The following is a 27,994-nucleotide window of genomic DNA, read 5'->3' as shown; positions in this document are numbered from 1 at the left end:
CACTTAAAAGAAACACGCCAAACCAAAACTCATCTGCATCAGTTTATTTACCATTAGGCAACTGACAAGTTCAACTTCAACTAACCAATCAGTCCCTTACTCCACAACCATTCACAACTCATTCATTCAATTGCACAACATGACAAATATAGGACTTGGCATAAAGGAAAAAAAAAAACTTTTATTTATTGAAAACCTATCCAAAACAGACCGGTTTCTAGTGTTGAGATTTGCTGTGCGCGACAACCTGAGGCAACTTTACAGAGGCATTATGGTGGTTTGTCACACATCTGGAATGAATGCTATTGCTGAGGCAATGAACACCCTCCGAGGAGCTCCCCCCCCAATCATTCATTAATGTGGCATTTTAGGCCAACTGCATTACCCTGAGTTACGTCATCATGATGTCACAGCTGTGATTTGGCTGTGTGAATGTGAGCAGAAGCACCTAAGTTCTGAAAAATAATTTAGATGATCTTGTTTAAAATAAAATAACCACTTAGACCTTTATTTTTGCATCATTTAAGTTTCAATAAATAACTAAATGTAAAAGAAGCATTTTCCTCCTTTTTGGATTAATTGGAAACTTGCCAGCATTTGTTTTGATGTGTGACGACGTTCATGCAAAACACTGCGGTGGAAAAAAATTCATATCATTGACAAAACAATGAGAAACACTCTCAAGATTGTCAATACAGGAATCAACCTGCCTTTGGCCAACTTTAAACCGTTTTTTTTTTTTTTGTTTGTTTCAAATCGTCAAACATTTTTAGGGTTTCCCTAGACACCAGGGCTTCAAGTTTTACCAGAAACAAAAAAGGAAAAAAAAAAGTTTTTATTTTCTACCAGAAAAGACTGTCATTGTTTAAGTAAGGGGACATTAAAAGAATAGAGCCGGGAGAAAAACCCAGTTTAAACAGGTCCCTTCTTTAGCCTCCAAACAACAAAAAGAAAATCTAAGTTCAGGGTTCACAAAAGAAGAACAAAAAAACAAAAAAAAACATAACTGATCACAAAAGGGCTCAATGCAAGGCATTTCAATTACTTCGGTCTCTTCTCTTTTTAAATACAGTGTAGCCAAGGTGGCGTTATCTACAGTGCGACACCCACACCCCTCTCCGCCCCGTGAAGAGAGGGGGTCACGGCGTCAGTGAGGACGGCTGCTCGACTCCGAGGTCCTCCGCTGCCGGGGGGCGCTGTGTCCGTTTGTGAAGCCGTTCTGACGCTTGGTCTGTCCACCGTTCAGAATGTCTTGGATGTGCTGGACGATCAAGTTGATGGCCACTGCAAAATAAGAAACAGTTACGTGGGCCACAAAAATTGGCTTCAAAACGTAGAAAGTACTTTTTGGGATTGAACTGATACAACTAACATGGCTGCTATGCCAATTAGGGGTTTTTTTATGAACATGTTTGTGTTTGAAAAAAATCTAGGGTGGTCAACATGTATACACGATCCACTTCCAAAACAAAATCTGAGGCACAGTATCGGCCGATACTGATCCAATTCGGAAACAAGAGGGCTGAATTGACTCGAAATGTTTCGGGGTTTCTTTAAATCCAGACATAAATGTACCAAATTACCAATTTACTTGATAACTGCACCAGTACAGCAAACCAAGAGCTTCACAAGCTTGGTCAAAGATGTAAAAACACCTTTTAAAATCTTTAGTCAGTGTAATTGGAAGCATTTATTTGCTGATTGAAAATAAATAAACTGAAACTGAAAGAAAAGAAAAAAAAACAAGGTTGATTACTATAGTCAAACATCTAAAAAAAAAAAAAAAAAAAAAAAAAAAAAACCCAACAAAGTTACATAATGTCAGGTGCATCAGTGCTAGAACCAAGCCTGGACCCAAATTGAAACCCCCCCCAAAAAAACTAATTAGATTTGAGTTACAGAGAGCAGCACACAATAACGCAGGAGAATGTTTAAATTTTCCTTGTAGGGCGAAGTTAACACCCTCAGCCCTCCTACTGTTTATTTACATAACAATCAGTCTAGTCTTACCCAGGTTATCTGCTCCTTTTGGAATAATCAAGTCTGCATACTTCTTTGTCTAGAAGGGAAAAAAAGTTTAAGATAAACCAAGTCAAAACATTTTCAATGTAATTCAAATTAAAGCTATAATTAATATTTTTTTATTTTTTTTATTGAAGCAAGCCAAAAGCAATGGAGAGAGAAAATAAATATCAGAAAAACAGCACCATCTATTGGACCATATCTGCAACTGCAGCACTGATTTTCTGCCAACATTGGGACCAACGTACTAAAAATAAAAAAATATCAGTTGTTCTGTCAATTGGTTAATTATTAGTGTTGGTCATTATGTACCCAATTTTTAAAGGAATTGAAAGGAGCATCTTTGACAATTTACAAGAAACCTTACATAAAAAAAGTGGACAGAATTTCTTGTATTTCATCCAGGCTGGTTTATCTATTAATATTAAAATAGTGTGAGAAATCTGAGCATTTTGATAATCAAAAATCACTATATACGATTCTTGACTATCCAAAACTTGAAACAGTAAATAAAAGTAGAAAAATCCTTGCATTGTCACTTACCGGCAAACAGAACTCCTCAAAGGCCGGCTTTACAAAGGTAATATACTGACTCAGCACTTGTTCGAGTTCTCTGCCACGCTCATTAATGTCCCTCAGAACTGAAAAAATAAAAAAATAAAAAAGGCACAATGACCACATAAGATATTTACAAGATACCCCTGTGGAATCCCACCCCTTTCACTACTGCTGGTTACCTCAGTGTCTTACTAAGCATTGCTCAGATTACTTTTAAACAAGTGACAACAATGCGTGTCCAATCGGATCTTTTTCTATACACCTCGACGCGAGAGCCGCGTGTCTGGGTCTGTGTCAACAAACAGCTTCATCTGGAACAGATCCCTGATTTCCTGAGAGTAGAACATGAGGATGCCCTCAAACAGGACCACGTCGGCCGGGTACACCGTAACAAACTCCTCTTTCCTGGAACAACACACAGAAAAAAGTTCCCTTTTCTCTGTGGCTGGAGGGAAAAACAACAACTGGAGATCGATTACAAAACCCGAGCTCAGAGGCAAAAAAAAACAAAACAAAAAAACACGTTCCTTTCAGGTCAGGAACTTGTTTATGAAAACACTTTCCTATGGAGAAACTACAATACTGGGAGGTGCTGAAGAAACGGGATCTGGGCAGAGAAAGAAGGAAACGCTTACCTGGAATGAGTAACAAAGTCGTAAACTGGGATTTGCACCGTCTCTCCCTGAAGTATTTGTCTGAGCGTTTGCATGATTAGATCATTGTCGAAGGCATCTAGAAAAGCCAAAAAAAGGCACAAGTTTGGTTATGGGTTTATTTACTGTTTGTTCACCACCACCTAACTTTCAAAAGAACGTTTAAAAGATTTGGGTTTTTTGCATATTTGTTGAAATTGTCACCATTTTGTGACAGCATGGTACGAGACGGATAATCTCAATAGAACAACCAATCAGAGCCTGGAGGCGGGTGTTAGTGCTGTCAATCACCCTGCGCGTGGCACTTCCCCCCCCCCTTTCCTTCCTGCTGTGCTGCAGCTATCATAGCCTGCCATCAATGTTAAGGCTAGTTTGCATGGCCACTGATGGCAAACTTTTTTTTAACATTAAGTTGTTTCGCCATCGGCGCATTTAGCAACGCATACACAAGTATGATTGACAACACAAAGATCCTCCTCCTGGCTCTGATTGGTTAAGTTTGACCAGGAGCGTTGCATTTCTTCAGACAGAAATATTAACTCAGGGAGGAAACGGAGGAGCTCGACATGTCACGACATTCTAAAAAAACAAAACACAGGAAAAACATGTTTAGAAAAATTAAATACTACTTCAACATGCGTGAAAAGCCGCCATTTTGAAAAATGCTGCAAACATTTGACACACAGTACAAAGTAGATTGCACTTTTTTGTTGTTGACTGGAGTCCTAACTGGCAGTTTAGCCCGTTTCTCCTTTCCCTTTGAAGGACAGTTTTGTTTATTTACAGAGACTTCATAACCTTTTTTTTATTTTGGATATTTAAAATGTCTTCCAGTTAAATATTCTTTGAGAAATTAATGTTCATTTATCTTTGAGAGATTTTCTCAAAAAAAAAAAAAGAGTCTCAAAACGACAGTATTATTGTTTATTGCGTTAATTTCTGGGACAAAATGTCACAATCTGTTATCGTGACAGACCCAGTTGATCGCTTCCATACCTGGATGATCGAAGTTGAACTGGCCCTTTAGTGCTTTGGCTTTCTGCTCCGGAGTCAGCACCTTGTAGAAGCTGTCCTGGCTGAGGATCGCCACCTGCCGCTGGTGGTGGTCTATTTCGTTCTGGCCCAGCTTCTCCATGATCTTCTCACACACGGACGACTGTTACAAGAGACAACGGAGCCGATGAAATGGATAGAACATTCAGAATGGCCAAATAAATCCCTATGTAGTAACTGGAAATGACTGGGTTGGACATACTTTGCTTTTTACCAATAAATCAAAAATTAATATAACAAAAAAAAGTGCACTGTGGGCTATGGAGAGTGCCCTCACTAACCTCTGCAGCCCATTGCTGACTGGGCACTCCCCACCCCTCCTGAGGCCTAGGTGTCTTTGTGCCAATAAAACTGTGCAGCAATCAGTTTTGTTGCCCCCAGTGGAAGTGGTGAGTCAATTTTGGCCAGATGCAGCAGTTTTGTTTATTTTGTTGTTTTTTTAAGACAAAATTGTCAAACTGTTAATATACACTGGAATCAGGTCGGTAATACTAGCCGGCACAATTGATATGCTCACCGTCATGCCTTAGAGATCAATCTATTCATACTAGTTCTCAGTAGATTCACTCTAAATACGGGATTTCGTTTACAGATTATGGGAAGGATAACTGAAAGTCTGCGTGGTTTTAACACCTTTGCTGGTTATAGAAGTCCAAACTTGCGTCACCACGCAGAGATATAACATCAGTGATTTAAGAAGAAATAAAGTAAAAGGGGCGGGGCTTAAATTGTAACAATGAGGTTTACGGACTGGAATCTGAATCTGGAACAACATTCCTCTGTGAATGAATTTCATACATTCAATCCGGTTATTTCTTAAAGCAAGTTTTACTAATAAGTTGAGTTCATATTGTTATTATCTGGGTTCGGTTGCGACAGAATTTGAGTCACGCATCTTGAAGCGAGTCTGTTCTGACGCTCGTCAGTCAGCACTGCCCACGCGGCATCTAAACGACAAAAAGGGACGTGGGTGAAATCTTTTATTGGGCACCTTCCCGCGACCGCCTGCAACTTATTCACGTCAGCATCAAGGCTAGCTAACCGTGTTTACCATTGATAATTCCCAAAGGGTTCGTACATTTAGAAATGCGTTAGAAGTTCTACAGATATTCCATTATTTTTGAAAAAGAGCTAAAACCACAATAGACTCAATATGCTCGCTTATGTTTACAAACTGTTAGCATTATCTATTGTTTTGCCCAAATAGCTACCATGTGATGGAATTCCAACACGAGTTAGCTGCACGGTACACCAAAGGAAACCTGGTATAAATAACTCAAAAGCTATGGAAAAAGGGGGAAAATAAACACAGGTTTCTGGACCACCACTGATAACGTAGCCGAACCCGGTGGATGTAATGAACCGTTACTGCGAACAGATGATAAAGCCGACTGTAGACCCTCAACTATGTGTCACACAAGCCACGCGGTTCATTTAGCGTTAGCATCCGGTTACTGTGCCAACGTCAGCTGTGACTTTAAAAATAAAAATAAAAACTATGACATTTTCAGAGAACGGCTAAAGTACGAAATGAGAAGGCGAACCTTGCCACTAGCAGTGCCACCGGAGACACCAATGAGGAAAGGCTGTCGAATAACGGTGGTACTCTCATCCGGGTCCCTGAGAAGTGTTTCGCTGTCCCCGGCCATACTTGCAATGTGCCGTTGGAGAAGCTGCGCTGGAACGTCACTGTGACGGAGCTCCTCCCCCTCCGCTCCCGCTGTTTATGACGCCGACATTTATAAAATTAGGGCACTTGAGCTCAGTTTTATGGCAGGAAAGATAACTTTTATTTCATTTACGACACAAGAATATTTTTCTGGACGTTTTATTTAGACGCCTCAAAGCACACGAATAAATATATGTCCGTGATCTTGAGTGGCAAGTTTTCTCCGTAAACAAAAATATTATTTAGTTAAAGTAATATTATTTTTGAAGCAACACTCATCTTGAGTACTTTTTTGGCAACACTACCCACATATGGTCAAAAGAACAAGCCTATTTTAAACCGAACCTGCGCAAACAGACAGATTATGGTAAAGACAAACTTCTTGGTGACCACTTGCTCCTTTTCTTGTTATTTTCTATCAGCTGCTGAAAGTAGTTTCCACTGTTAAAGCATACATATGTTACTGTGGGAATTGAAGTCAAATTACTTAACGCTATGAAAATGTTTCATTAGGAATTTCGCTAAGTGCCTTCATTTATCATTTTATTAAGATGCTATTTATTTTTATTCATTCTATTTGTTACTTTGAAAAATACCAGGATTCATACGTAATTGTATCTTTTCTTCTGTCTGATTACATTGGGGGAGGCACATAAAATTGTTTTATGCTATTTAAATTGTGTAATTGTACTGTTTTCACTGGAAAGAATGTAAATGCCACTCACAATATGGCGACATACGAGCCCGACGCACTCGCAGCATCTATCTGCGTCCGTCTATGGGTTGCTGTTCAGCAGCGTCAGGTTGCTCCACCTCCCGTGAACCTCTGCACAACTGGCGAAGTGATAATTTCACACTTTTAGCGGAAGCTATAATCTCTACCTCAACATTTAATGTGACGTTTTCTGTTTGTAAGTGCACTAACGAGCCGAAGTTCTCGTCTAATACAGCACAAATTACGAGTGGAGGAACTGTTCGCGTTTGCTATTCACTTTTCACATGTTGCTGTAAAAGGACGGTTTTGCGTGGTTTTAACCCGTATGTCGTATTTTTTGTTACAGTCGCTGCTGAAAGTAGAATTAAAAGGGACGGTGTAAATATGCTTCGGAGACTTCTCGGGTCCCCGTCGCGGCCTCAAACCGCTCCGACTCTTTCTGCCGCCATGAGGTGCTTGTCTTCGGGTTCGGTGGACATCACCGTCCCGCTGAACTTCTGGGCTGGACGGAGAAGGACAAGCCAAGAAAGCCGCGAGAAGGAAAACGTTTACGAACCAGCCACGGGTAAGTCACACAACTGACCCCGTTTCCTAACTGCTGAACTTTGGTCATTGTTGTGTGAAGAGACTATTGTCAGATGATCCAATCTTCAGCAACATCAGTTTGCAACTTGAAAATCAAAAATGCTAGATTATTTTTTAGCAAGCTAAAATTTTACTTAGCTACAGCACAAATAAATACGCCAGTAGTTTAACTTTAATTTATGGAGTCATTGCAATTAGGACTATAACAATGTAAATGTAACAATCAATTGAAAATCAATATGAAAGAAACTGACAAAAACAATTGGCTGACTACCTTGGTCAAACTGCAAATTCTTTCAAATGGTTCGGAAAGTACAATTAGGAATTCCAAATATAATGTAAAATAAGTAATAAAGCTTAACGTTGCACATAACATAGAAGTAGACTGAATAGACTTGACCTTATGTCTCAGGCACATTGTCACCAATACCGATCTAGATATTGAAAAATCCGATACAGATGTTGATGTCGGACTGAAGCATCATTAGTGAACTCATTTTCTATTTCTACTCTTAAAGGAGCTTCAATACTTTTACAAGGCGGTGTATATAAATGACTTATGATTCATTTGATGTTTTGAATGGCCTGTTTGTTTTTTTCCACTCCAGGCCGTGTTTTGTGCCATTTGGAGCCATGCGGCGGAGAGGAAGTAGATCAGGCCGTGAAGGCTGCTAAGTCGGCCTTTGGTCCCTGGAGCAAAATGTCCGGGATGGAGCGGGCAAGGATCATGATAGAAGCTGCCCATTTAATAGAGGTGTGTTTAAAAGTTTGTTGATCCCGTCATTTCTACACGAAAAAAAGCTTAAAGCGTTTTCACCCAGGTGTCATTCACAGAGCAGGAGAGAGGAGATCGCTGAAATGGAGGTGGTCAACAATGGGAAGTCCATCACAGAGGCCCGTCTGGACGTGGACTCTGCTAGACTGTGTATAGAATACTACGCTGGACTGGCCAGCACTCTGGCAGGTTGGTACAAACTGCGTATAAGGGACTGTGTTGCTTATTTGGTCAAATGTATTTCTTTTTTACAGACTTTCTAAAAATGGGTTCTTAGCACAGTGATTCATTAGGTGTATAGAACTGCTAAGAAAAATTCAAAGATCAGCAAAGCTGGTTCGCAGAGGGTACAAGGACAAAGTAATCGAGAAGACAAGGTTAGGTTAAAAAAAAGAATGATGTCATGATTTTATAATGGGAAAATCGCAAAATTTCCCCATCACAAAGTCCATCAGCATAAAAATCAAGGTGTTGCATATGGCAATAACAAGCCTACTTTAAAAAAAAATATCTGGTGCCACAGGTAAAAATATTTCTTTAAGTACCCACATTTTATTTTACAATGTTTTCCATAATTCATTAGAGGTTCTGGTATTAGTGAGAAACACTTTTCATGAGTTGAATTTCGGGGATAGATATTTATCATAAATTTCACTACTGATATTTTCCTTAAACCTGTTTCTAATAAATGAAGTGTTTATCAATTACGAATATCATACATACCACTGTAATTTGCTCCTTTTTGGGTTTTTTGTTCCTTTCTCCCAAGGACAGCATGTTCAGTTGTCGGGGGGATCCTTCGCCTACACCCGCAGGGAGCCTCTGGGAGTGTGTGTGGGCATCGGCGCCTGGAATTATCCCTTCCAGATCGCTGCCTGGAAGTCTGCTCCAGCCCTGGCCTGTGGTACGGGGATTTCCTCTGGATGCTAGAAAAACATTTTGCTCCAAATTAATTGAAACATATGCCAGGTTAGCTGAAGAAAAAGTTTAACTAAGCTACACCTAAGCGCAGTTGGAGCTGTTTTAAAGCTATCAGGTTACATGGAGGATTGTTTTGCTGCAGCTATTGAAAGAGGATGTCTGGGGTGCGTCGGCCCTCTTATGACCAAAATATTATAAGTACGATCTGAAAGGATAAAGAAGAAAAAAAGAATCACATTAAAACCGTCTTTTAACGCAGAAAAATTACGACAAATGAACATTTCAAGTTGGAGATCAGTTTGTAATGAACTATGAACATGCCCCCATTCATTTTGACCTGGATGGATGAACCAACCAAACATTGCTATGACTGGAGAAGTCAGACAATTTAGACGTCAGTTGTTCTGCTTTCTGTTCTCCAATCCAGGGAACTCCATGGTGTTCAAGCCGTCCCCAGTCACACCAGTAACAGCAGTGCTACTGGCAGAGATCTACGCTAAGGCTGGAGCTCCAGAGGGGCTGTTCAACGTGGTGCAGGGTGGGCAGGAAACTGGCAGCTTACTGTGTTACCACCCCGATGTCGATAAGGTGTCCTTCACAGGAAGTGTGCCCACAGGACAGAAGGTCAGTGCTTCTATTGTCAACATTTAATTAAGGGGTAGTATTATGTAAAATCGACTTTTTTTTACCTTTACAATCAATCAGTCAAACTTTATTTGTATAGCACATTTCAGCAGCAGGCATTTCAAAGTGCTTTACATCAAATCAAACACAATGCAACATAGAATCAACAACAAAAACACAACATCAAGTCAGATTCCGTCAATAAATTTGCAATTGATTACGTTTCAAATACAACTCTAAACAAGTGGGTTTTTAGTTGAGATTTAACTAAAAATTTACATCATGTTATAATGTTATTCCCTCATCAAAACCATACCAGGAGTCTTGCTTTAATCTCCCGTGGCAACCATTCAGTTGTGCAAAACGCCTGGGTGGACCTAGCCCCGACTTGAAGGATCTGGGCCGTTATCCTTCAGACTAGCCTACAGCAATTAGCAAATACCTGGCAAGCTTGTTAAAAAATGTTGTAAAGGTCAAAAAAGTCAATTTTACACAATACTGGTCCTTTAAATTACAAAATGACATTTTTTGAAGTCCTGTTCGACAGATACAGCACTTTCATAGCAACTTAAGATGATAGAGTTATTGATTGTGCTATAAAGTGGCACTATGTGGCTGAAAAACACATAATACCGCCCCTTTAATTGTGAAATTTCAACAAACAGAATGAATAACGGGTATTCTTGAATGTGGCGTTAACTTTCAGATCATGGAAATGGCATCGAAGGGGGTCAAACCGGTGACTTTGGAGCTCGGAGGCAAATCTCCCCTAATCATATTTAAGGATAGCGATTTGGAGAACGCTGTGAGAGGAGCGCTCATGGCCAACTTCCTGACTCAAGGACAGGTAGAGAGAAAATCCCGCACTTTCACCTGTTTGTAGCTCAAAAGCCGAGTTGGTCGGTAAATGCGGCTGGCTTCTCTTTGCGTGGTTGATTGAGCGTATGACTCACAGGTGTGCAGCAACGGCACGAGGGTGTACGTGCAGAAGGACGTCCTGGCCGAGTTTGTCAAGGAGGTGGTGAAAAGAACCCAGGCGATAGCAATAGGAGACCCGCTGCTGGAAAGCACCAGAATGGGAGCGCTGGTTAGCCGGCCACATCTGGACAAAGTGCTGTCCTTTGTTGAACAGGCGAAAAAAGAGGCAAGTCCCTTGAAATGTTCCTCAAACGTCCGTGTGTTAAGACTCTGATGTGTGTTGTGATGCTCTGCTGTCAGGGAGCCAAGGTGTTGTGTGGAGGAGAACGTTTTGTCCCATCTGACCCCAAACTTAAAAGTGGATACTACATGACTCCATGTGTCCTAAGTAAGCCTTCACACTGGGATATTTTTCTTAATGAATTCAAAAGAGCAAGAAAAGCCAACCAACCTATACTATTTCCAGTAGGGGGCGACAAAAAGCACAAAAAAACCTAAACTTTCTTGCGGGATCAATTCCAAAATATTAATCCTTTTATATGTTTGTTAAAGCTGGTGTATGTAACTTTTCTAAATTAATAAAGTATATATTATTTTTTTAAATTTGTTAAAACTGTCACTATCCTATGGGACAGATAATCTACAAAAAAAATCTAACTCCTCCATCTCCTCCCTGTTTGAAGAAATGCACTGCTCCTGGTTAAAAACAACCAATCAGAGCCAGGAGGTCGGTCTTAATGCTGTCAATCAACCTCGGATACACGCTGTATAATGTGCTAATGGCGGAGAAACAACTTACTGTTCCAGGGAAACCGTTTATCTGCCGTCACTGGTAGTCATGCTAGCTAGCTTCAGCGGTCTGCAGGCTCTGCTGGAGGGGAGAAGCTGTAGTGGAGCAGGAAGATGGGTTAGGGTGATTGACAGCACTAAGACACGCCTCCTGGTTCTCTTTTCTTTTTTTTTTTGTTTCTGACTGAGCTGTTTATTTCTTTAGTTAGCACAGGAACGTAATTTTTTTCACAATTATCTGTCTCATATTACATGACAATAGTGACAGTTTTAACAAATATGTAAATAAAATATACCTTTTGTAAAAGTTACATAACCCAATTTTAACAAAACATAAAGTCCCTTAATATTGTGTTTATGCGTTGATTTGTACTATCTTACAAAGAAATTATATTGCCATGATTTAAAGAAATTGTCTAAATAAAGTTCTTTACCGTCCTTTACCCTTCCACAGGCGACTGCACAGACGACATGACGTGTGTGAGAGAAGAAATCTTCGGTCCCGTCATGTCCGTGCTGTCCTTTGAAACAGAACAGGAAGTTCTGCAGAGAGCCAACAACACAACATTTGGTCTGGCTGCAGGCGTCTTTACAAGGTCGGTGTGCAATTAAAGAAAAAGAATAAATATACACAAAAACAAAACAGGGAAGTATCAGAACAACCGACGTCGCATAGTCACCGTTTCGGTTTCTGCTCATGTCGTTTTGGACGCGTAAACAATTTTATTGTATTTTTTTTGTTCTGTGTTGCGTGAGCTAGGGATGTGACCCGTGCCCATCGTGTGGTGGAACAGCTCAAGGCCGGTTCCTGTTTCATCAACAACTACAACATCACTCCTGTGGAGGTTCCATTCGGAGGCTACAAAATGTCAGGTGCAGTCAGAACGAGTGTTTTCCAACGGACCAGGGCCCCAACGTCATGTACAAATTACAACATTGTGTCTTTTTTTTCACCAGTTTTGGTGTGAAAATCAAAAAGTGCAAAAGGGCCAATTACACACTGCAAAAACAGAAAATCTTACCACGTAATTTTGGTTTAGTTTCTAGTGCAAATGTCTCAGTTTTGTCTTCTTTCAAGTGTGCTAACTTGCAAGTAACTTTTCAGCAAGACAAAGGAGCTCGTCTTATGTCAATGATTCCTTAACATTGATGAAAAAGTATTTGTTATAATTGAAATAAAATGTCATGAATGAAAAACATTTTTCTTCATGTTTCAAACTAAAATGTCTTGTGCCACTGACATTTTATTTAACTTATAACTAATACTTTGACATCAATATTAAGGGATTATTGTCTTTAAACAAACTCATATAACTGACTTACAAAGTTATTTGTAAGTTAGTTTCATTTCAAGTGTACTAAGATATTTGCCCTTGAAGCTAGACTAACAATCTTGCCACGTTTTTATATTGTTGCTGTGTAAAATGAACACAGGTTTCAACAGCTTTGCCAACTAAAAAGCTGTGAAATGGGGGTTTTATTTGTATCCAGTGATTACCACATAAAAATGTGCTGAAATTTGTTTTCAACGTGACAAATCTGAAATTTCAAGCAATATCAGCACCTTTAAGTCCTACGGAGGACGATTAGAGCCACCAATCCTCCTCAGAGTAATTACTATTCTGACCTTCTGTTGTCAGAATTCTGAAATTAAAAGTCATGATTGTTCCTTTTTTATTTTTTTCAGTGGCTTTAAACCTGTAAAGTCTTGTCTTCGTCCCCATTCTCAGCATTTCACACCCTTACATCCCACCAGGAATCGGGCGGGAGAACGGCCAGGTGACCGTGGAGTTCTACTCCCAGCTGAAGACTGTTTGTGGAGATGGGAGACGTGGACAGCCTGTTTTAGAGTACCGACTGGAGGAAGCAACCTGAGCCAGAGACTGGAGGAGGTGGAGAGGATTGAACCGAACCGAACCGAACCGGACCGGCCATCTGCCGTCACTCAAACGGAGAAAAAAAAATCAAATATGAATACAGACAAACAAGCCTTGATTGATGAGAATCATGTCGTTTTATATCCATCTTCAAGATTTACATGTTTGCAACACTGGCTGAATAAATACTACCACATTTTAGACTCTTAAAATAATACAGAAGTGCTTACAATCAGTCCAATTTTTTTTTTTTATTTTTTTTATTTTTTTTTTTTTACCAACTCTAATCAGAAAAAATTGAACACATTTCAAACTTCTATGTAATAAACCACCTTTAAAAAAAATTCATACCAATGACATTGGCCTGACTGTTTCCTTCATACACAGCTGACTGTAAACTGAAAATGTTTGTAAATATCACTAATAAACTTGTATCGCTGTGCTGGTCTCCTGGCCTAATTTCTCCTCTTCTTCCTTGCCACAGATTTTGGAGCAGCTTTTTTCTAACAGACAAAAAAATAACAATTTTTTTACACCTTACAGTTGCTGTATGCAACATTTGTGCAATATATATATATATATATATATATATATATATATATATATATATTTATTTTTTACAGTTTTGTAAAAACTCAGTATGCCATGGCAGTATGCTACAAGAGGAATAATCTGAAAAAAAGAAAATCGAGCTCCTCTGCTTTCTCCCACTGTTACCTAGAAACAACAAATCAGAGCCAGGAGGCGGGGCTTAGCGCTCTCAATCACAAACGTCACTGATCACGCCCCCACCTACTCTGGTTTACCTGTAAGGGTAAGTTGCTATTCCGTCATTAACACATTGAGTTGTAGGTACATGAGACTGATTGACAGCACTAAGCCCCTCCTCCTGGCTCTGATTGCTCTAGGTTGTTTCTGACCTAGAAATGGCAACAGCAAGTCATACAGGAGATCAATCTTTTCACAGATTATAAGTCTAGACATGCTGACAGTGTTAACAAATTTGTAATAAAAACATTTTTGTATTAAGTCATATACTGCAGGTTTAATCATGACTCAAATGAATTTCTGAATATTAGGTTTTGCTTCTGAAGCCTCTACGTGTATTTCTGCCAGTCATGTTGTACCTTAGTCGGTGGCCTGCTGGGTTTCTTGAACTGTGCAGACTCTGTTGAAAGTACAGTTAGCACACTTTACGTTAGCACGTTCAAAAAAAACTTCAAAAATACAAGAAAATCGTTGAAATGAATGGCTTCATTTAGACAGAACCCCCTACCGTCCTCAGAAGGAAGACTTTCATCATCTTTTCTCTGAAGAGGATTATGTAAAAACAGCAAAGAAAACATTGGAACCCAAATAAAAAATAAAAAAGTTGACTTAGTCCTTTGAGAAAAATGAGAGGAAGTAAATAATGAATGACGGACTAGCAGAGTCTCCGGTCTAAACCCACCTTGATCGCCTCTTTCCTCGGGGAAACCCGCCCAGCTTCCTTCAGATAGTTTCCTTCCTGCAGTTTTTTCACCTGGCCTTGCTCCACAGACACTCGGACCCTCAGGGAGTGGTAGGCTGTGTGCACTTGGCCCACTTTGAAGTGCACTGGAACCCCTTGAAACCACAGCCGGTCGTGCACCCCCTCCTGGAAGCCTGGTGGTTGATAGTCTGCAGGGGTAACTTTAGAAGCGAAGCAAATAAAGTCAGAAAGCGAATAACTTCCTCTACGGGTGTGCTTGGTTTGTGCTTAGGAAGGAAAAGAACTAGTCAAAGTAGCAGGAATGAAAAGAGTGGCTTTATGGCCTGCTGTTCAGGTCAACATAAACTTCATGTTTCCACTGACCGTACAATTCGCAATTTGATATTTTGGAAATGAATTTGCTTAATGGAAACACATCAATTTAGAAAATAGTTTTTTTTTTAAGTTTTGGTGCAAAACTTTTAATTAAAGTTTTGTACCAAAAACAAACTTTTGTTTTTTTTGTTTGGTTTATTTTGTAAAACTGTAAAACTCTCCCTCTACTTCAAACTGTCGTGTCTAGCTTCACTTAACTCTCGAGAGCAGCTCAGCACACAGTAGCCTTCTTATGCTTTACACAGTAACATAGCTTAAATATCTATATAAAAAACTTTATTCCCAAGGCGTGGTGGCTTTCATTTTGCCGTTGCAGTGCGCCGCGATCGATTACACAAAGAGAAAACCCTGCCATATTAATGACGAAAGAAAAATGTAACACTTTCTGAAGAACCACAGATTTCTTTCTACTTTCAGGTCTAAAATTGTCCCTTTATGGGATGTTGATTCTAATAGAAAATTACGTAGAAAAGTAGCTTACAGGCTCCAACATATCGACAAGAGAATTGCATCTAACAAAACCTTTAGTGTCATTCTGTTGTGGAAATTCTGTGAGATTATTTAATCGGAAAAGTGACTATTATTACAGCTGTATTTAAAAAAAAAAAAAAAAAAAAAAGAAGTTGATTCTTTCTCAAGTGTAGCCAAAGTTACTAAGAGCCATTATTGCAGCTCCAGAGCCGCATGTTGAAGACCCGTGCTTTACACAAAGGGCAGCTGTTATCTCTTCACGTCTTCAGCAACATTCTGCTTGAGGAGTTAATCACACTGAAACGGTTTGGCGTCTTACTGTCATCGTAGTAGTAGAGCTTCATGGTGAGGTAGACGTTGCTGGGGAGGGCATCCAGGTTCTGCAGCAGCAGGAAGAGCTTCCTGATGAGCAGCACAGAGGCTCTCTTGGTGTCCTCCAGAGCCACCTGCATCCCCATCGCATTGTTCCTGAGGTTTCATGAAGGATTAACCAACCTTCTACTGAAGTCAGCTCGTAAACGGCGCATATTTATTTATTTACTACGAAAGGAAACCCGTCCCCACCTGATTATGCCCATTTCTGGTCCCTTTTCAGTGTATCTGAAGTTGAACTGGTAGGACTCGATGATGCACTGCAAGTTAAACAACACAAACTTAATGTTTCTGATTGACACGTCACATTATTAAGTGTGTTATACAACTTACATTACGGTCCTGTGGATCAGTGTAACCCTAGAGTTTGTCCCCCCAATCAAAAAAAAAAAAAAAAAACGGAAATTGTTAACGCCAACTATCACATCAAATCTACATACTGCTTCAGTAACTACAAAGTACTCACCCCAATGCATATAATCTGGAGCTGTTATAGGAAAACATGGAAAAATATTTTTTTTTAAACGGGGAAGAAATTGGCTGTTTTAATTCTAAAGGCAATAGATGATGGGACTTACATACTGTTTCTCTAATGCGTCAAAACAGCCCATCATCCTAAAGAAACCATACGTAAGGTCAAAAATGTCATTTATCATTGGGAGGGATGGCGACAGCTTTCTTTCAGATCTGCCTATTTAAAACAAAATTTACCATTTCACAACTTTGTTGGCGCCTGGGGTGTTGCTGTTCTCACGCAATACCTTGATGCACAAATCTAGCAAAACAGAACATCGATTTTTAGAGTACAACATATCAAAACATTTGTTTCCAACACGTTCCATTACTGTAAGATGACGCTATAATTTGAGGTCAGTGAGGGAGTCTGTAAAGAATGCAAATTATGGGGAAGACTTCTGGAATTTTCTGCACTGTATCTCGCTCACCTTCAAGATACCTGGATCGGTAGGCGCACTCTGGAAAAATCCCTCTCAAGTAGGTGACAGAAGAGACTGCGATGGCCATCATCCTCTTGACAAAGACCAGAGACTCTTGTTTGGTTTTCAAGTCATTGATGAATAATCCGGTCCACTTGAAAAGTGGGGAAAAAAAGCAAAAAAGCCGTGGAGATAAAATACAGGTGCATCTCGGCAAATTAGAATATCAGCAACAAAAATCACAAATTTTAATACATTAGTTCTAAAAGTGAAAATTGTTTTGTTTTTTCCCCTCACTATCTTAAGTGAAACCATACCAAACTTGTCTTTCAGGTCAGTTAGAATTACCGAAATAAAACTAGGTATTAAATATCCTGCTTTTGGTGTAAAATAATCTAGTGGGAGTTTGAAGAGTCAAGGTAATTGTAGTTTTTAAAGTGCAGCTGATTAAGGATGCACAAGGTAGTGAAAAATTAAGTGTATTTGCCCTTTAGCTTCGATTTTTTTTTACTGAGAAACTTGATAAGGGCTCGAATATATATTTCTGTCTACTGAACGTAAATAGTATATAAATTCGTGTTCTCATTTATTGAAGTGAACCTCGACAAGCTAATTATGGCTGTGTTCTCTATCTTATGAACAAATAATGACGTCAATTGCATTAGAAATGTCATTCACTAACGCATTTTGAGCAAACAAAGACATATTCTTGGTGTTAGCTTTTATGGAGTGTGTTGTTTCCAAACCTCAGCAGTTTCCTCCTTGTTTCCTCTCAGACGCATTTTCCCAGACGCCATTTTTACCCCTTCTTCTTGCGTTCAACCGTAGTTAGCCGAGTCACTTCCAACGGTTAAATTAGCTAGGGAAGACGCCGAATAAGCTAAATATGAATGTAAATATATCCAATAAGACAATGTTTTTCTTATTTCGAAGTTAGTGTGATGTCTCGAGTTTTTAGTACAATCTAAGACGATATTTTGTAAATAAGTTAGGACTCTAGGAAACGAAGAGCCCGCAGCTCCTCCAGTCAACTAACGATAAGCTTTAATCAGCGAACAGTTTTCCCGCGCTAGACGAAAAGACACTCTACGATAAAATGGTCACAAATTCACACTTACCGTCATAACGATTTTTTTTTTTTTTACTCGAGTGACGGATTAAAGATTTTAATTTATAATTTAAAAAAAAATCTAATGCAACTTAAAGCAAAAATGGGTAAATATTCTGAATTTACTGTAAAATTTTAACCTTAGTACCAACAAGACAATGCCTTTATGCAAGTCTTGAATAGATTAAGTTAACATTAAGCTTCTGCAGAAGCCCTACTAAATAAATAAAATATTTTTTAACCCTATCCCCGTTATTGTTCATTAGAATTTTTATTCCTAATCAATCTCGAGTACAGGAGAATACCAGTAATATTTCAAATATATATGTGTGTTCATCCTAATATATATATATAAATTGCTTTTGGTTCATCTTTACAAATTATTGTATAGAGAAAATTCAAATGTCTACTTAATTCTACAATTTATTTAAATTCAAGGGTTTTCAGAAATGTTAGCAGTTTTGTTGACAAACATGAAAACATCACCATATAAGTGAAACACATAATTTATTGAGGTGAAATAATAATTTTGTTCAGAGTATAGGGAAAAAAAAACAACAAAAAAAAAACAAAAACATTTTGAGCACAGATGCCTTTGCTCCAATTAAAACGTTTGTCAGCTCCTTTATATGCACCATTAATGATTGACTGCTCAGTTACCTGTCAAAACTGACTACAGTATAAAATAGCTACCACAACATAATTACTGTCTTTTGGTCCATGGGCCACAGTTTACACAGACATAATACACACACACACACTGTGTGATGACGATGACATAGCCCTGACTCAAACATTATTGGACGTGCAATCACAAAATGAAATCTGCTAAAGTAGGCGGCAGAATGTGGTCTTGAGCTTATTACTGCTTGGAGAAGAAATCTTTGCTTTTCTGCACGTCTGGCTTGATGGTGTCACTTCCTGGTTTCCAGCCAGCTGGACAGACTGAAGAGATAAACAAGTAATGAGCCCAAGTGCGTAGATTCAAGATAAGAGAGGTTCCAGAAAGGAAGCGCGGACAATTTCAAAAGAAAGTGGATAAAAACAGAAGCGACAAACAAACCTTCTCCATGTTTGTCTGTGAACTGAAATGCTTGAACCAAACGCAAAGTCTCCTCAACAGAGCGTCCAACTGGGAGGTCGTTGATGGTGATTTGTCTCAGGATACCCCTGTCATCAATGATGAACAGACCTCTAGAATACAGGAAATATATATGAATCGTATGGATTTTAGGAACAATTCACAACAAATGCTACATCAGGTTCAATCCAAATCAGCCAAAGGTAAAGCAGACGAAAGCTGGGAAGTCTATAGAGCTTCGGAACGCGACGTCATTGCTCTAGGAGTAGGGATATGATCGCCATCTTGTATGGCCATAAACATAACCGAGAAAACGACTGTCTCACAGATAGTTTGAATTTTGAATCTAAGTTACTTAAAATCAATTAGCAATGGTTTGAACTTGCTGCGTTATTGGATGCAATGTCACACGATCACAGGACCGAAACGGTAAAAAGATGGAAAGGAGACTTTCGTTTCACTGTTTTCCTGCCTGTAAACAAAGAGGAGGCTAAGCTAACAGAGCTAACGAAAAGGAGACAAATGTCCTGGGTATCAGCGGTGAGACGTCCTGATGTTACGTTCCCCAACATCCCAAGATAGACAAGTTTGCTCCAGACATGTCCATTCTGGTGAGTGTCTAAATTCACTTTGTTGGTGTTGGTCATAATGTTTTGCTATGATTTTGTCCAGGTGTACTGATGTTCAGTTACGTTGAGTTCATTTAAGTGGGTTAACCTTGTTTAGGTCAGCTTATATTTTTGATGTAGCATAATCCAAGTTTTGTCAGTGAACATCGAGGTTATTCCATTTTTGTGAAGTAAACTATTTTACTAGTTTTATCAAATTAACAGTATTAATACGATGCGTGTTCTGATATCTCCTCTTCAAGGCAAACCGACGTATGAAATGAATTCGCTCAATCCAGACTGAATCTGGGTCACTGCGAGGTAAACGCCACAACATCGGACAGACATGCGCGTCGATTAAAGAGGCGATACAGCAAGACCCTGGTGGATCAACAAGTTACAGACTGTGTTTTCATTATTTACCCATTAAGGGGTAAATGATGAAAATGGTAGCGGACGCTATAGAAGAGGAGCAAGTTGGAGAGGCTGACGAGGAAACCCCCGGAGAAGAGCTCAGCAAGGCTGCACACTTTGAAGAGGAAGTTCAAACATATATTTCAACCATTTGTGTTGAAATAAATATGTGTTCAGTTGGAACTGGCTGTTTTCTCTCAATTAAACAATTTAATGTGGTAAACATTCATGAAACATTTGATTCAAGCACTTCAAGTTGCATGTAAACGGGTGATGAAATTAATTACATCTCAAGTAAAAATGTGATATCTAAAATGTTTCAAGTAATAAGCCTATATGTAATGAAAGATTATATTTTAAATAAACATTTTATGTGATTAAAGTAAACAATTATATTAAATGTTGAAGTAAACATTTAATGTAACAAGCAAACCAGATGAAAGAGCCCATCTTTAAACATTTAATGTGTAATTAAAACATTTCAGAGTAAACAATAAAAGGTGACAAGTAAATGTTATGAATTAGATCACAATTTAAGGAAATATCTGTTGTATTTAACACATTTCAGATAAGAAGTGAACATGTAATAAAATAGATCCGGTCCTAGAATTGTATGCAATTGAATATTACAGGTAACAAATGTGATGATCATCTGAGGTAATACATTATATGAACCGTTTTAAAAAATAGAAAATTAGTTAAATAAAAAAAGGGGTCAAACTGTAATAAATATGATCTATACGGTCTAGTAGAATAATTTCACACTGATTTTTAGTTAACGGGGCACGATTTGGAAGCTATGGAAGAAAACTTATTACTTAATATTAAAATTATTTATCCATCCATTTTCTTACACCCTTGTCCCTTAGTGGGGTCAGGAGGTGCTGGTCCCTCTCCAGCTACGTTCCGGGCGAGCGGCAGGGTCACCCTGGACCGGTCGCCAGTCTGTCGCTTAAAATTTTAATAGAGGATAGTGTGCGTCGTGTAATAGCATGAATTACCACTTTTTTGTATCAGTTGGTCACAAGGCATTTATTTACAGGAGTGTTTGGTTCGGAAATTTATGGTCCCAATGTAAACCTCCGAGCGCTTGAGGAGGGAGCGGTAGAGAACAGCTGGCCGGAATTAGCGTTCATAAATCGGATCAACCTTCAGCTAAACCCTCCTTACTCCGCGGAGCGCCAATATCCGACTTGAAACAACTGCACTGCAGTCGGTAGCGTAATGAAAACGGCGGAAAAAGTTTGTTTTGGTATCTGGCCATACAAGATGGCGCCCGGCGACGTAAACGTCACACGCAGTGACGTCAGTTCCAAAGCTCTATTGTGACCTTTAGCAATCGAAAAGCATTTTGAGATTGGTGCATAAACCAGAGGGCAAAACCCAACATCCGCCCCACCTGTAGGCGATGCCTTCGTCCTCCTTCAGGACACCGTAGTCTGTGGAGATGGTGCGCCGCGTGTCAGACACAAGTGGGATCTTCATTGCACCCAGACCGCCCTGTTTACGTGGCGTGTTAGTCCTTGAAGACCACAAAACAGGAAAACGGCAGCATTTTGAAGCACTATACGTAGTCACCGAGAATGCAAAAAAACAACAAACGATTGTTGAATACCATGCAAAATGGGAGAAGTGAGAGTCTACAGAGGCAGCGATGATTTCGCAGCCAATCTTCCTGAACTCCTCAGCGGCATCGCTAAAAGCGATGATCTCGGTGGGACACACGAACGTGAAGTCCAGCGGATAAAAGAAGAAGACAACATACTTTCCTGTGCAGAGAGTAAATAAGACGGGGAGATTAGTTTTGTACCTCTAAGGGGGGAAGGGGGATAAATTCAGACCTTAATAGGTAGCGTCTGTTGAAAAAATAAAACCTGCTTCCTGCAGCAAAAGAAAGGTCTTACCTCTATAATCCGACAGCTTCAGGTCCTGGAACTGTCCATCCGGCATCACCGCTTTAGCCAAGAAGTCTGGAGCCAATTTTCCAATCTTTGCGTTGCCTGCAGCCATCTTCAGTCAGACTGAGAAGGAAATGGCCGAGTGTTACACACATCCTCTCTGAAAACTTACAGCTGCTTGTTTATTTTATAAAAGGAATGTCTAATATAAATATGAGCCCACTTGCTCAACTCATGCAATACAAAAAATGTTTTGTTTACAAAATCTGTGAAATCGTTCACATGGCTACAGCAATGTTTAATATTTTATTTCATTACATTTTTCAGGGTTCCTACACATTTCCAATACAGTTCCAGATGAAAAATTATCCAAGTTCGCAAAGATTTTTATTTTTTTTCTTCAAAAAATTTTCAAATAGTATTAATATATATATTTTTTTTTTTCTTGCTCATTTTCAACTATAAACAAAAGCTTACTAGATAATTTTACTGAGCTCACACAAGGTCTGTAAAGGATGGGTGGAGGAAATGCTGATATTGCAAAACTACACATCCTGTTTCTTGCTCCTTATTTCTTCTACACGTGCAAAATAATTAAATTAAATTCCAGACTTTTCTGCTTGGTGAACACAATGGCAGTTAGTTGCAGGAAATGTTTTTGTCAGCAATTGTCACGCCTAACTTTAGGGACATTATTACATTTCCCTTTGGGGTCAATTAAGTGTTTTTGAATTTTAATTCAATTTTATTTAAATTACTCAGGCTATTATAGGCCTGAGTATATAATAGCCTGCAGTCAGTTGGGATCTTTCGAAACATAACCCATGACCACTTCTCCTCTTGTTTCACAGGCGTTTCCGTATATGAATAAATGCAAACTTTTTTTTTTCCCCCCCCCCCATCGTGCTTTCGTCGACGAGCGCGCGGCGCTTATGAAAAATGACTCTTTACGAACCGAAATGTATGTATTTACCTGGTTAACGGAAGCACATTAAAAAATGACTAGAGAAAAACTGATATCAGATAAATCCATCAATGTCGGACAGAAAATACCGATTAAGCTGACTCTTGTCACAATGGATTTACAGACGAACGTCCCACTTTCTGATTTAAAAAAAAGAAGAAAAAAAACACTTGTTGAATTCCTCAAAAACACGAATGAGAACTCCCTGACCTTTAAGTCCCGCGAATTGGAAGCTTAAAACAAAAATCTACTCCAAACCAATAGATATATAGAGAAAAGTTGTCATTTAAATTTTTTTTTAAAACACCTACCTTTTGTAAAACTCTACCTCGCATCCAAAGCCGTACAGAGTGCAACGGCTGGCTGTGTCGACTGGATTTATATACCTTCACCAAAATCTCGCGATACTTTTACCAAATAACGCGACGCATCTCCTCAGTTCACTTCTCCAGTCCTGACCACGCCACAATGTAGCATGACTTTGCACTTTCTCCCCCTTTCTGGGAATGTAAGTTACTAGAAGGAATACGTCCAGGAAACTTTCAGAGGAAGTGTTGAATAACCTTTTATGCAATGTCTCCATTCTTACGAGTCACTTTCGAAAATATTTTTATTGACATAATATATTATTTATCCAAAACATTAGACGTATTTTTTTTTTCTCGAGGTTCTGCAAAGAAACCAGGAAACGGTCTTTTTTTTTTTTTTTTTTTTTTTCAGGAAACGGTCTTTGAGTCAAGAGGTTGGTTGCCATGTGACTCAGTCCAATTCCATGTGTAGAGTACATCCTTATCACCATGAACAAGCAATAAAAATAATCTGTTTCATGGTATATTTCATTGAATTACCTTCAAAATCTGCACTTCAAACAAAAGGCCTAGTTTTTTATGAGACAAAAACTAAGCTATTTAACAGCAGAGTGACAGAGTATGTTTAGGCCTGTCAAAGTAGAACCTACTAGCACCGTAACTGTCAAGCATAATGTTGGTAGCATCATGCTGTGGAGCTGCTTCACAAGCTCTAGTCCAGGTGCATTGTAGATTGACCAATGACTAACTCTCGATGGTTTTGTAATAGTAAATAATACGTGGGGTTTTTTTTGTTTGTTTGTTTGTTTGTTTTTTGCTCACTATTCTATGTGTAAATTGGGTTTGTTTTTTAAGTCAATTTTTTCAAGTATCACCTCTTAAGTTGAAAAAAAGAGAATAATGGGATTTGCATATTTAAGAGAGACTTTTTCATTTTGTGTGACACATAATTCTGCAATTAAAATGTTTGAAAAAGTAAGACAGAAGTTAAACGTAAAATAGATTATGGAATTAATTTTGCGTCGAAACAGGTAATGTGATTGTCTAGTAGATAACTAATTGCCACATGCAAAACCATTATTGCCTATTATCATATTATATATATATATATATATATATATATATATATATATAAGGCTACATTACATAGGCAACAGTGACATGAAATATGTGTTCAGAAGAGTCAAAGTTCAGCTTTTAATCCTTAGAGTCTGCTCCAGCTGTTAAACATAAAAAAAATTACTTCGATGAAACTTCCTGCTTTCTGTAGACTCGTGTTGCAACATCGTATTCTTTTAATCAGTTCGCTTCAAAATGGATTTTTCTCTCTCGTTTCCTCTTCACATGCCACTGCTTTGTTTACTTGGTGAAGAAGCGGAGGGACGCCACGCATATTTGTCTGCACACTTTTCACAATGAAGGCAGTTTCGTGTGGTTAGTGAAAACGGAAGTTAAACTAACAACTGGCTGTCTGGTTATGACATCTGTCGCATCGATTTCGTTATTTGGCTTAGTGAGATATTATCCTGGGTTCAAACTGTTTGTGAAATAGGTGTGGATTTTATAAAACCCTGCATTTAAAACATGAGCAAAAATCCTGCTGACGTGTGTTTGAGAGCTATGCTTTTTTTTTTTCCCCCATGCAGGGGGTCTTTTTGTGAGCTCTAGTGTCCCTTATATGACAGTAGGCTGCCAGGAAAGGGGGGAAGACATGTGGCAAATGTCGGTCGGGTCCGGGAATCGAACCCGCGACGTCCGCGTCGAGGACTCAAGGCCTCCAAACGTGGGTTGCGCTATTCCCTATGCCACCACAGCACGCCCAAGAGTTATGCTTCTTCATCAATATTATAACAGAATAACAAAAGTGGAACCTAAGAGGTGTTGCATATTGCATTTAATAGTGTGTAGTTGAAGGTTTTGCCAAGTAATTCTAAAAAAACCGCAAACTAAATCGACTATTTACATTCTCCTGCATGTTTCTTCTGGCTTGTGGCAAATCTCTCCTAGTGACCTTTTGACGACGGCTTTCTTCTTGCCACTGGACTGACGTTGAAGCTTAAGGAACTCAATTACACCTGAAGAGGAAGAAAACATATATATGTTTTTAAAATGAGGCAGCAATTCAAAACAAATTTGTTTTTTGTAGTCTTGACTCATACCAATCTGTTTTACCTAAGGAAACAGGAGTTTTTCAAAGCTTAAGCAGCCTCCTCGCCTTCCTCCGTTGTCTCTTGTCACCGATTGTATTTGCACACCGTTGCCATAGAAATCTCATCAAGGGCCAGATAAGAGGGACGGGATGGGGGAGGGGGAGACATAAAAACCTCCTTTTAGATGCACCATTGTAGGCTCAGGATCAAACACTGTTCTGTGTTCAGCTCCCGTCTCACAATATCCCCGTAATTAGTGAATACGCTCAACGGCTGATTCTGAAGCTGCTGGATGTTTGAAGGGCCCCTTAGAGGCCCTTTGTCTTAGTTTCAGTGAACCCTGAGGAATAACAACAAAGCTGCATCAGAGATACGACGGGGGGACTGTAAAACTGCTAGAAATGTGATCAGCCTCTTCCACCAGACGTAAACGCAGTGATGACAGTGATATCACTGAATAACTGCATTATTCTTGCATTACCCTTCATCAACAAAAGATTTGCAGTCATATAAAAATTAGAACACCATTAAATGTTCATTTTTTTTTGCTAAGAAATGTAATTAACAAAACGACATCTTTTAAAGGGGCAGTATCATGTACAGTACAGACCAAAAGTTTGGACACACCTTCTCATTGAATTCAATTAGAAAGTGTGTCCAAACATTTGGTCTGTACTGTATTTCCGAGGCCATTTTATAGCACAATCAAATAAATACGTTACCTTCATTTGTTTCAAAAATGCTATCAAATTTGGCTTTAAAAAATTTGATTTCGCAATGTAACGCCTTGAAATCGGGCTTCTGTCTCTTTAAGAACTTCTGCCCTTTCTGAAACTCCATCTTCAGCAAGTCAGCACAACATGGCTCCACTATTAGCCCTGTAACAGTGTTCTTCCAGCATTTCACTGCAGTTCCACCGGGTGTTTGCTCATTTCTGCTGACTGGTCTGAAAGAGTTGAGTGGGAAGAGTTGCTCTGAGAAGGTGGCTGTAGGTCCAGCCAAGCGTTTTGAGCAGCAGAATGGTTGCCACAGGAGATTAAAGGATTCTCAGCCTCTGGCAGTCCTTGGTGGATTCTCTGCTATGTTTTGGGTCATTGTCATGTTTCTGAGCCCAGCTCTGCTTCTGGTTTATTGTATTATTTTTGTTTGTTTTGCAGATGGCTTCACGTTTTGCTCAGTCACTCTCTGAAACATAGAAGTCATGTTGGATTCAGATCAACAGTAACAAGAGTTTGTTTTAGGTCCCGTCACGATATTTCTCGGAGACTTCTTTCGGCATATTGCGTTCCACTTCCAGGGTGAACTTGCTTGTACAGCCAGACCTGGGCTTGTTGTCAGCTATTTGAAATGTCCTTCACATCTAGAATATTTTCGGAACAACATATAGTCTCCTTTTGAATTTTTTTTTACATCCCTAGCTAGACTCAGGCTTTGGGAGTCCCCAAAACCTTCTGCCACCGGCATTTTCCTGAAGTTCTTACCATCTCTTTTGAATTCACTGTGGCACCACAGTGCTGTGAGGCTAATGGCCCCAAACCAAGACGGGTCCTTGATGAGCTGTTTGGTCTGGGGTTTCAGTGTTCTCTCTTTGACAACAGAAGGTCCTCACTGGGTACTCCCGTTTTCTGTCGCAGTCCGAAAACAATTTGGTTGTTTGAAATTTCTGAATAAAAACAACAACTTAAAAATGAAGGATTCTTTATTGTCAGGCGTGTCTGTTTCCCTGTGATGGACTGGTGACCTGTCCAAGCCGTATCATGCCCAGGCCATGGCAAACTTAAGAGACACACCGGTGACCTTACCACCTTTAAAAGTGTCATGTGGGGATGGAAAACGGATGGATTATTTCATAATATACACAGATGTGCAATACTGTATAGTGCATCTTTGTCCCTACAGAGGACAGACTGATGAGTGAAAGGCTGACTGAGAGAGGCCAGGCTGAGACTTGTTCTGACAAGGTGGAGGAAAGAAAGTCAGCAGGAGAAACTCAGAGGGGAGCTTTCAGTCACAGCAGGGTGCGATGACAACATGCAGAGCAGAAACACAAACAGGCACCTGCTTATAATACAGCAGCAGCACAGATATGCACACGTAGATGCTGCACCGCTTCTTCGTTTGTTCGTTCGCTTAATAAATCTAAACAGGTCTCATAAATCTACAACTTTAGGTCACGCATGAAGTTAAATCTGTTGGATCCTGGTTATAGTTGGTCTTTTGATGCTTTAGGTATGCTGACTTCTTATGCAGAAGGATACTTAATATTATATGTAAGAAAGCTTGCAGTGTAAAAAAAAAAAAGCAATAGAGAAACTCTATAGATGTTTGTTTTTAAGAACAGGGCAACATTAGAGTATTTTTAGTTTATTAAAATATAATCTACATCTATTTGGACCTGATCTATATAATTTACACTTAAGAGCTTTAAAGCAGAGTTCAATATTGATTTTATTCAACTAGCCATATAAGATAAAGACATTCTGAATGTTCTTTTACCATTGATAATTTTATGGCTTACTGCTTTTTCAGGTTCAGTTTTTGCAATGATGAACATTCATAAATTGATCATCTCACCTCCTCCCAGGATGATGCCCTGGGCTGGGATATTAATCTATATCAGAACTCCTCACTAGTTCCTATTTGTATTTGGTAACCAACAGTATTTACTTCGTGGTGCGTT

At 39.2% G+C, this 27,994-nt stretch overlaps 4 protein-coding genes across 4 annotated transcripts; 1 reads left to right on the top strand and 3 right to left on the bottom strand.

The window, feature by feature from the left end:
- Positions 1-29: 29 nt before the first annotated feature.
- Positions 30-6,000, bottom strand: uck2b (uridine-cytidine kinase 2b). The gene is made up of 7 exons (XM_044135017.1): positions 5,831-6,000; positions 4,230-4,389; positions 3,216-3,312; positions 2,843-2,985; positions 2,566-2,663; positions 2,011-2,059; positions 30-1,284 (listed from the first exon to the last, which is right to left on the bottom strand). Exons 1-7 carry the CDS (start codon positions 5,933-5,935, stop codon positions 1,148-1,150), a joined length of 789 nt encoding a protein of 262 aa, XP_043990952.1. The 5' UTR covers positions 5,936-6,000; the 3' UTR covers positions 30-1,147.
- Positions 6,001-6,721: 721 nt separating this feature from the next.
- On the top strand, positions 6,722-13,600 carry aldh9a1b (aldehyde dehydrogenase 9 family, member A1b). Its single transcript, XM_044135012.1, is given in 13 exon segments — positions 6,722-6,866; positions 7,017-7,235; positions 7,864-8,009; positions 8,090-8,219; positions 8,800-8,934; positions 9,379-9,575; positions 10,282-10,422; positions 10,531-10,719; positions 10,794-10,881; positions 11,737-11,878; positions 12,043-12,155; positions 13,039-13,099; positions 13,101-13,600. Coding segments are annotated over 13 exon segments (1,725 nt in total). The 5' UTR covers positions 6,722-6,733; the 3' UTR covers positions 13,132-13,600.
- zte38 (zebrafish testis-expressed 38) lies at positions 13,278-17,865 on the bottom strand. The gene is made up of 12 exons (XM_044135014.1): positions 17,530-17,865; positions 16,793-16,937; positions 16,560-16,623; positions 16,427-16,463; positions 16,315-16,335; positions 16,182-16,208; positions 16,041-16,108; positions 15,796-15,944; positions 14,610-14,830; positions 14,436-14,469; positions 14,287-14,327; positions 13,278-13,662 (listed from the first exon to the last, which is right to left on the bottom strand). Exons 1-12 carry the CDS (start codon positions 17,578-17,580, stop codon positions 13,615-13,617), a joined length of 906 nt encoding a protein of 301 aa, XP_043990949.1. The 5' UTR covers positions 17,581-17,865; the 3' UTR covers positions 13,278-13,614.
- A 516-nt stretch (positions 17,866-18,381) lies between these two features.
- On the bottom strand, positions 18,382-23,266 carry prdx1 (peroxiredoxin 1). Its single transcript, XM_044135013.1, has 6 exons — positions 23,168-23,266; positions 21,899-22,015; positions 21,610-21,763; positions 21,394-21,516; positions 18,955-19,085; positions 18,382-18,836 (listed from the first exon to the last, which is right to left on the bottom strand). The coding sequence occupies exons 2-6, from the start codon at positions 22,002-22,004 to the stop codon at positions 18,754-18,756; spliced, it is 597 nt and encodes a 198-aa protein (XP_043990948.1). The 5' UTR covers positions 22,005-22,015; positions 23,168-23,266; the 3' UTR covers positions 18,382-18,753.
- Positions 23,267-27,994: the final 4,728 nt, after the last annotated feature.

The sequence above is a fragment of the Gambusia affinis genome, linkage group LG12 (assembly GCF_019740435.1).
Source record: "Gambusia affinis linkage group LG12, SWU_Gaff_1.0, whole genome shotgun sequence".
In the NCBI taxonomy this organism is placed as follows: domain Eukaryota; kingdom Metazoa; phylum Chordata; class Actinopteri; order Cyprinodontiformes; family Poeciliidae; genus Gambusia; species Gambusia affinis.
Note: the sequence above shows the minus strand (reverse complement) of the source record. Positions and strands in the feature narration are given on the sequence as shown.

Bases quoted from the DNA above. Each gene is read 5' to 3' on its own strand.
- zte38 (XM_044135014.1), bottom strand. From the start codon at position 17,580: ATGGCGTCTGGGAAAATGCGTCTGAGAGGAAACAAGGAGGAAACTGCT. The intron at 15,945-16,040 runs GTGGGGACGGGT...ATGAAACCTCAG, and splicing joins CCAGAAATGGGCATAATCAG to GAACAATGCGATGGGGATGC. The intron at 14,470-14,609 runs GTGGGTTTAGAC...AATCCTCTTCAG, and splicing joins CGAGGAAAGAGGCGATCAAG to AGAAAAGATGATGAAAGTCT.
- prdx1 (XM_044135013.1), bottom strand. From the start codon at position 22,004: ATGGCTGCAGGCAACGCAAAGATTGGAAAATTGGCTCCAGACTTCTTG. The intron at 21,764-21,898 runs GTAAGACCTTTC...CTCTCTGCACAG, and splicing joins GAAGCTGTCGGATTATAGAG to GAAAGTATGTTGTCTTCTTC. The intron at 21,517-21,609 runs GTATTCAACAAT...GTGGTCTTCAAG, and splicing joins CACTTCTCCCATTTTGCATG to GACTAACACGCCACGTAAAC.
- uck2b (XM_044135017.1), bottom strand. From the start codon at position 5,935: ATGGCCGGGGACAGCGAAACACTTCTCAGGGACCCGGATGAGAGTACC. The intron at 4,390-5,830 runs GTTCGCCTTCTC...CTCTTGTAACAG, and splicing joins GTGGCACTGCTAGTGGCAAG to TCGTCCGTGTGTGAGAAGAT. The intron at 2,986-3,215 runs GTAAGCGTTTCC...GTGTTGTTCCAG, and splicing joins GACTTTGTTACTCATTCCAG to GAAAGAGGAGTTTGTTACGG.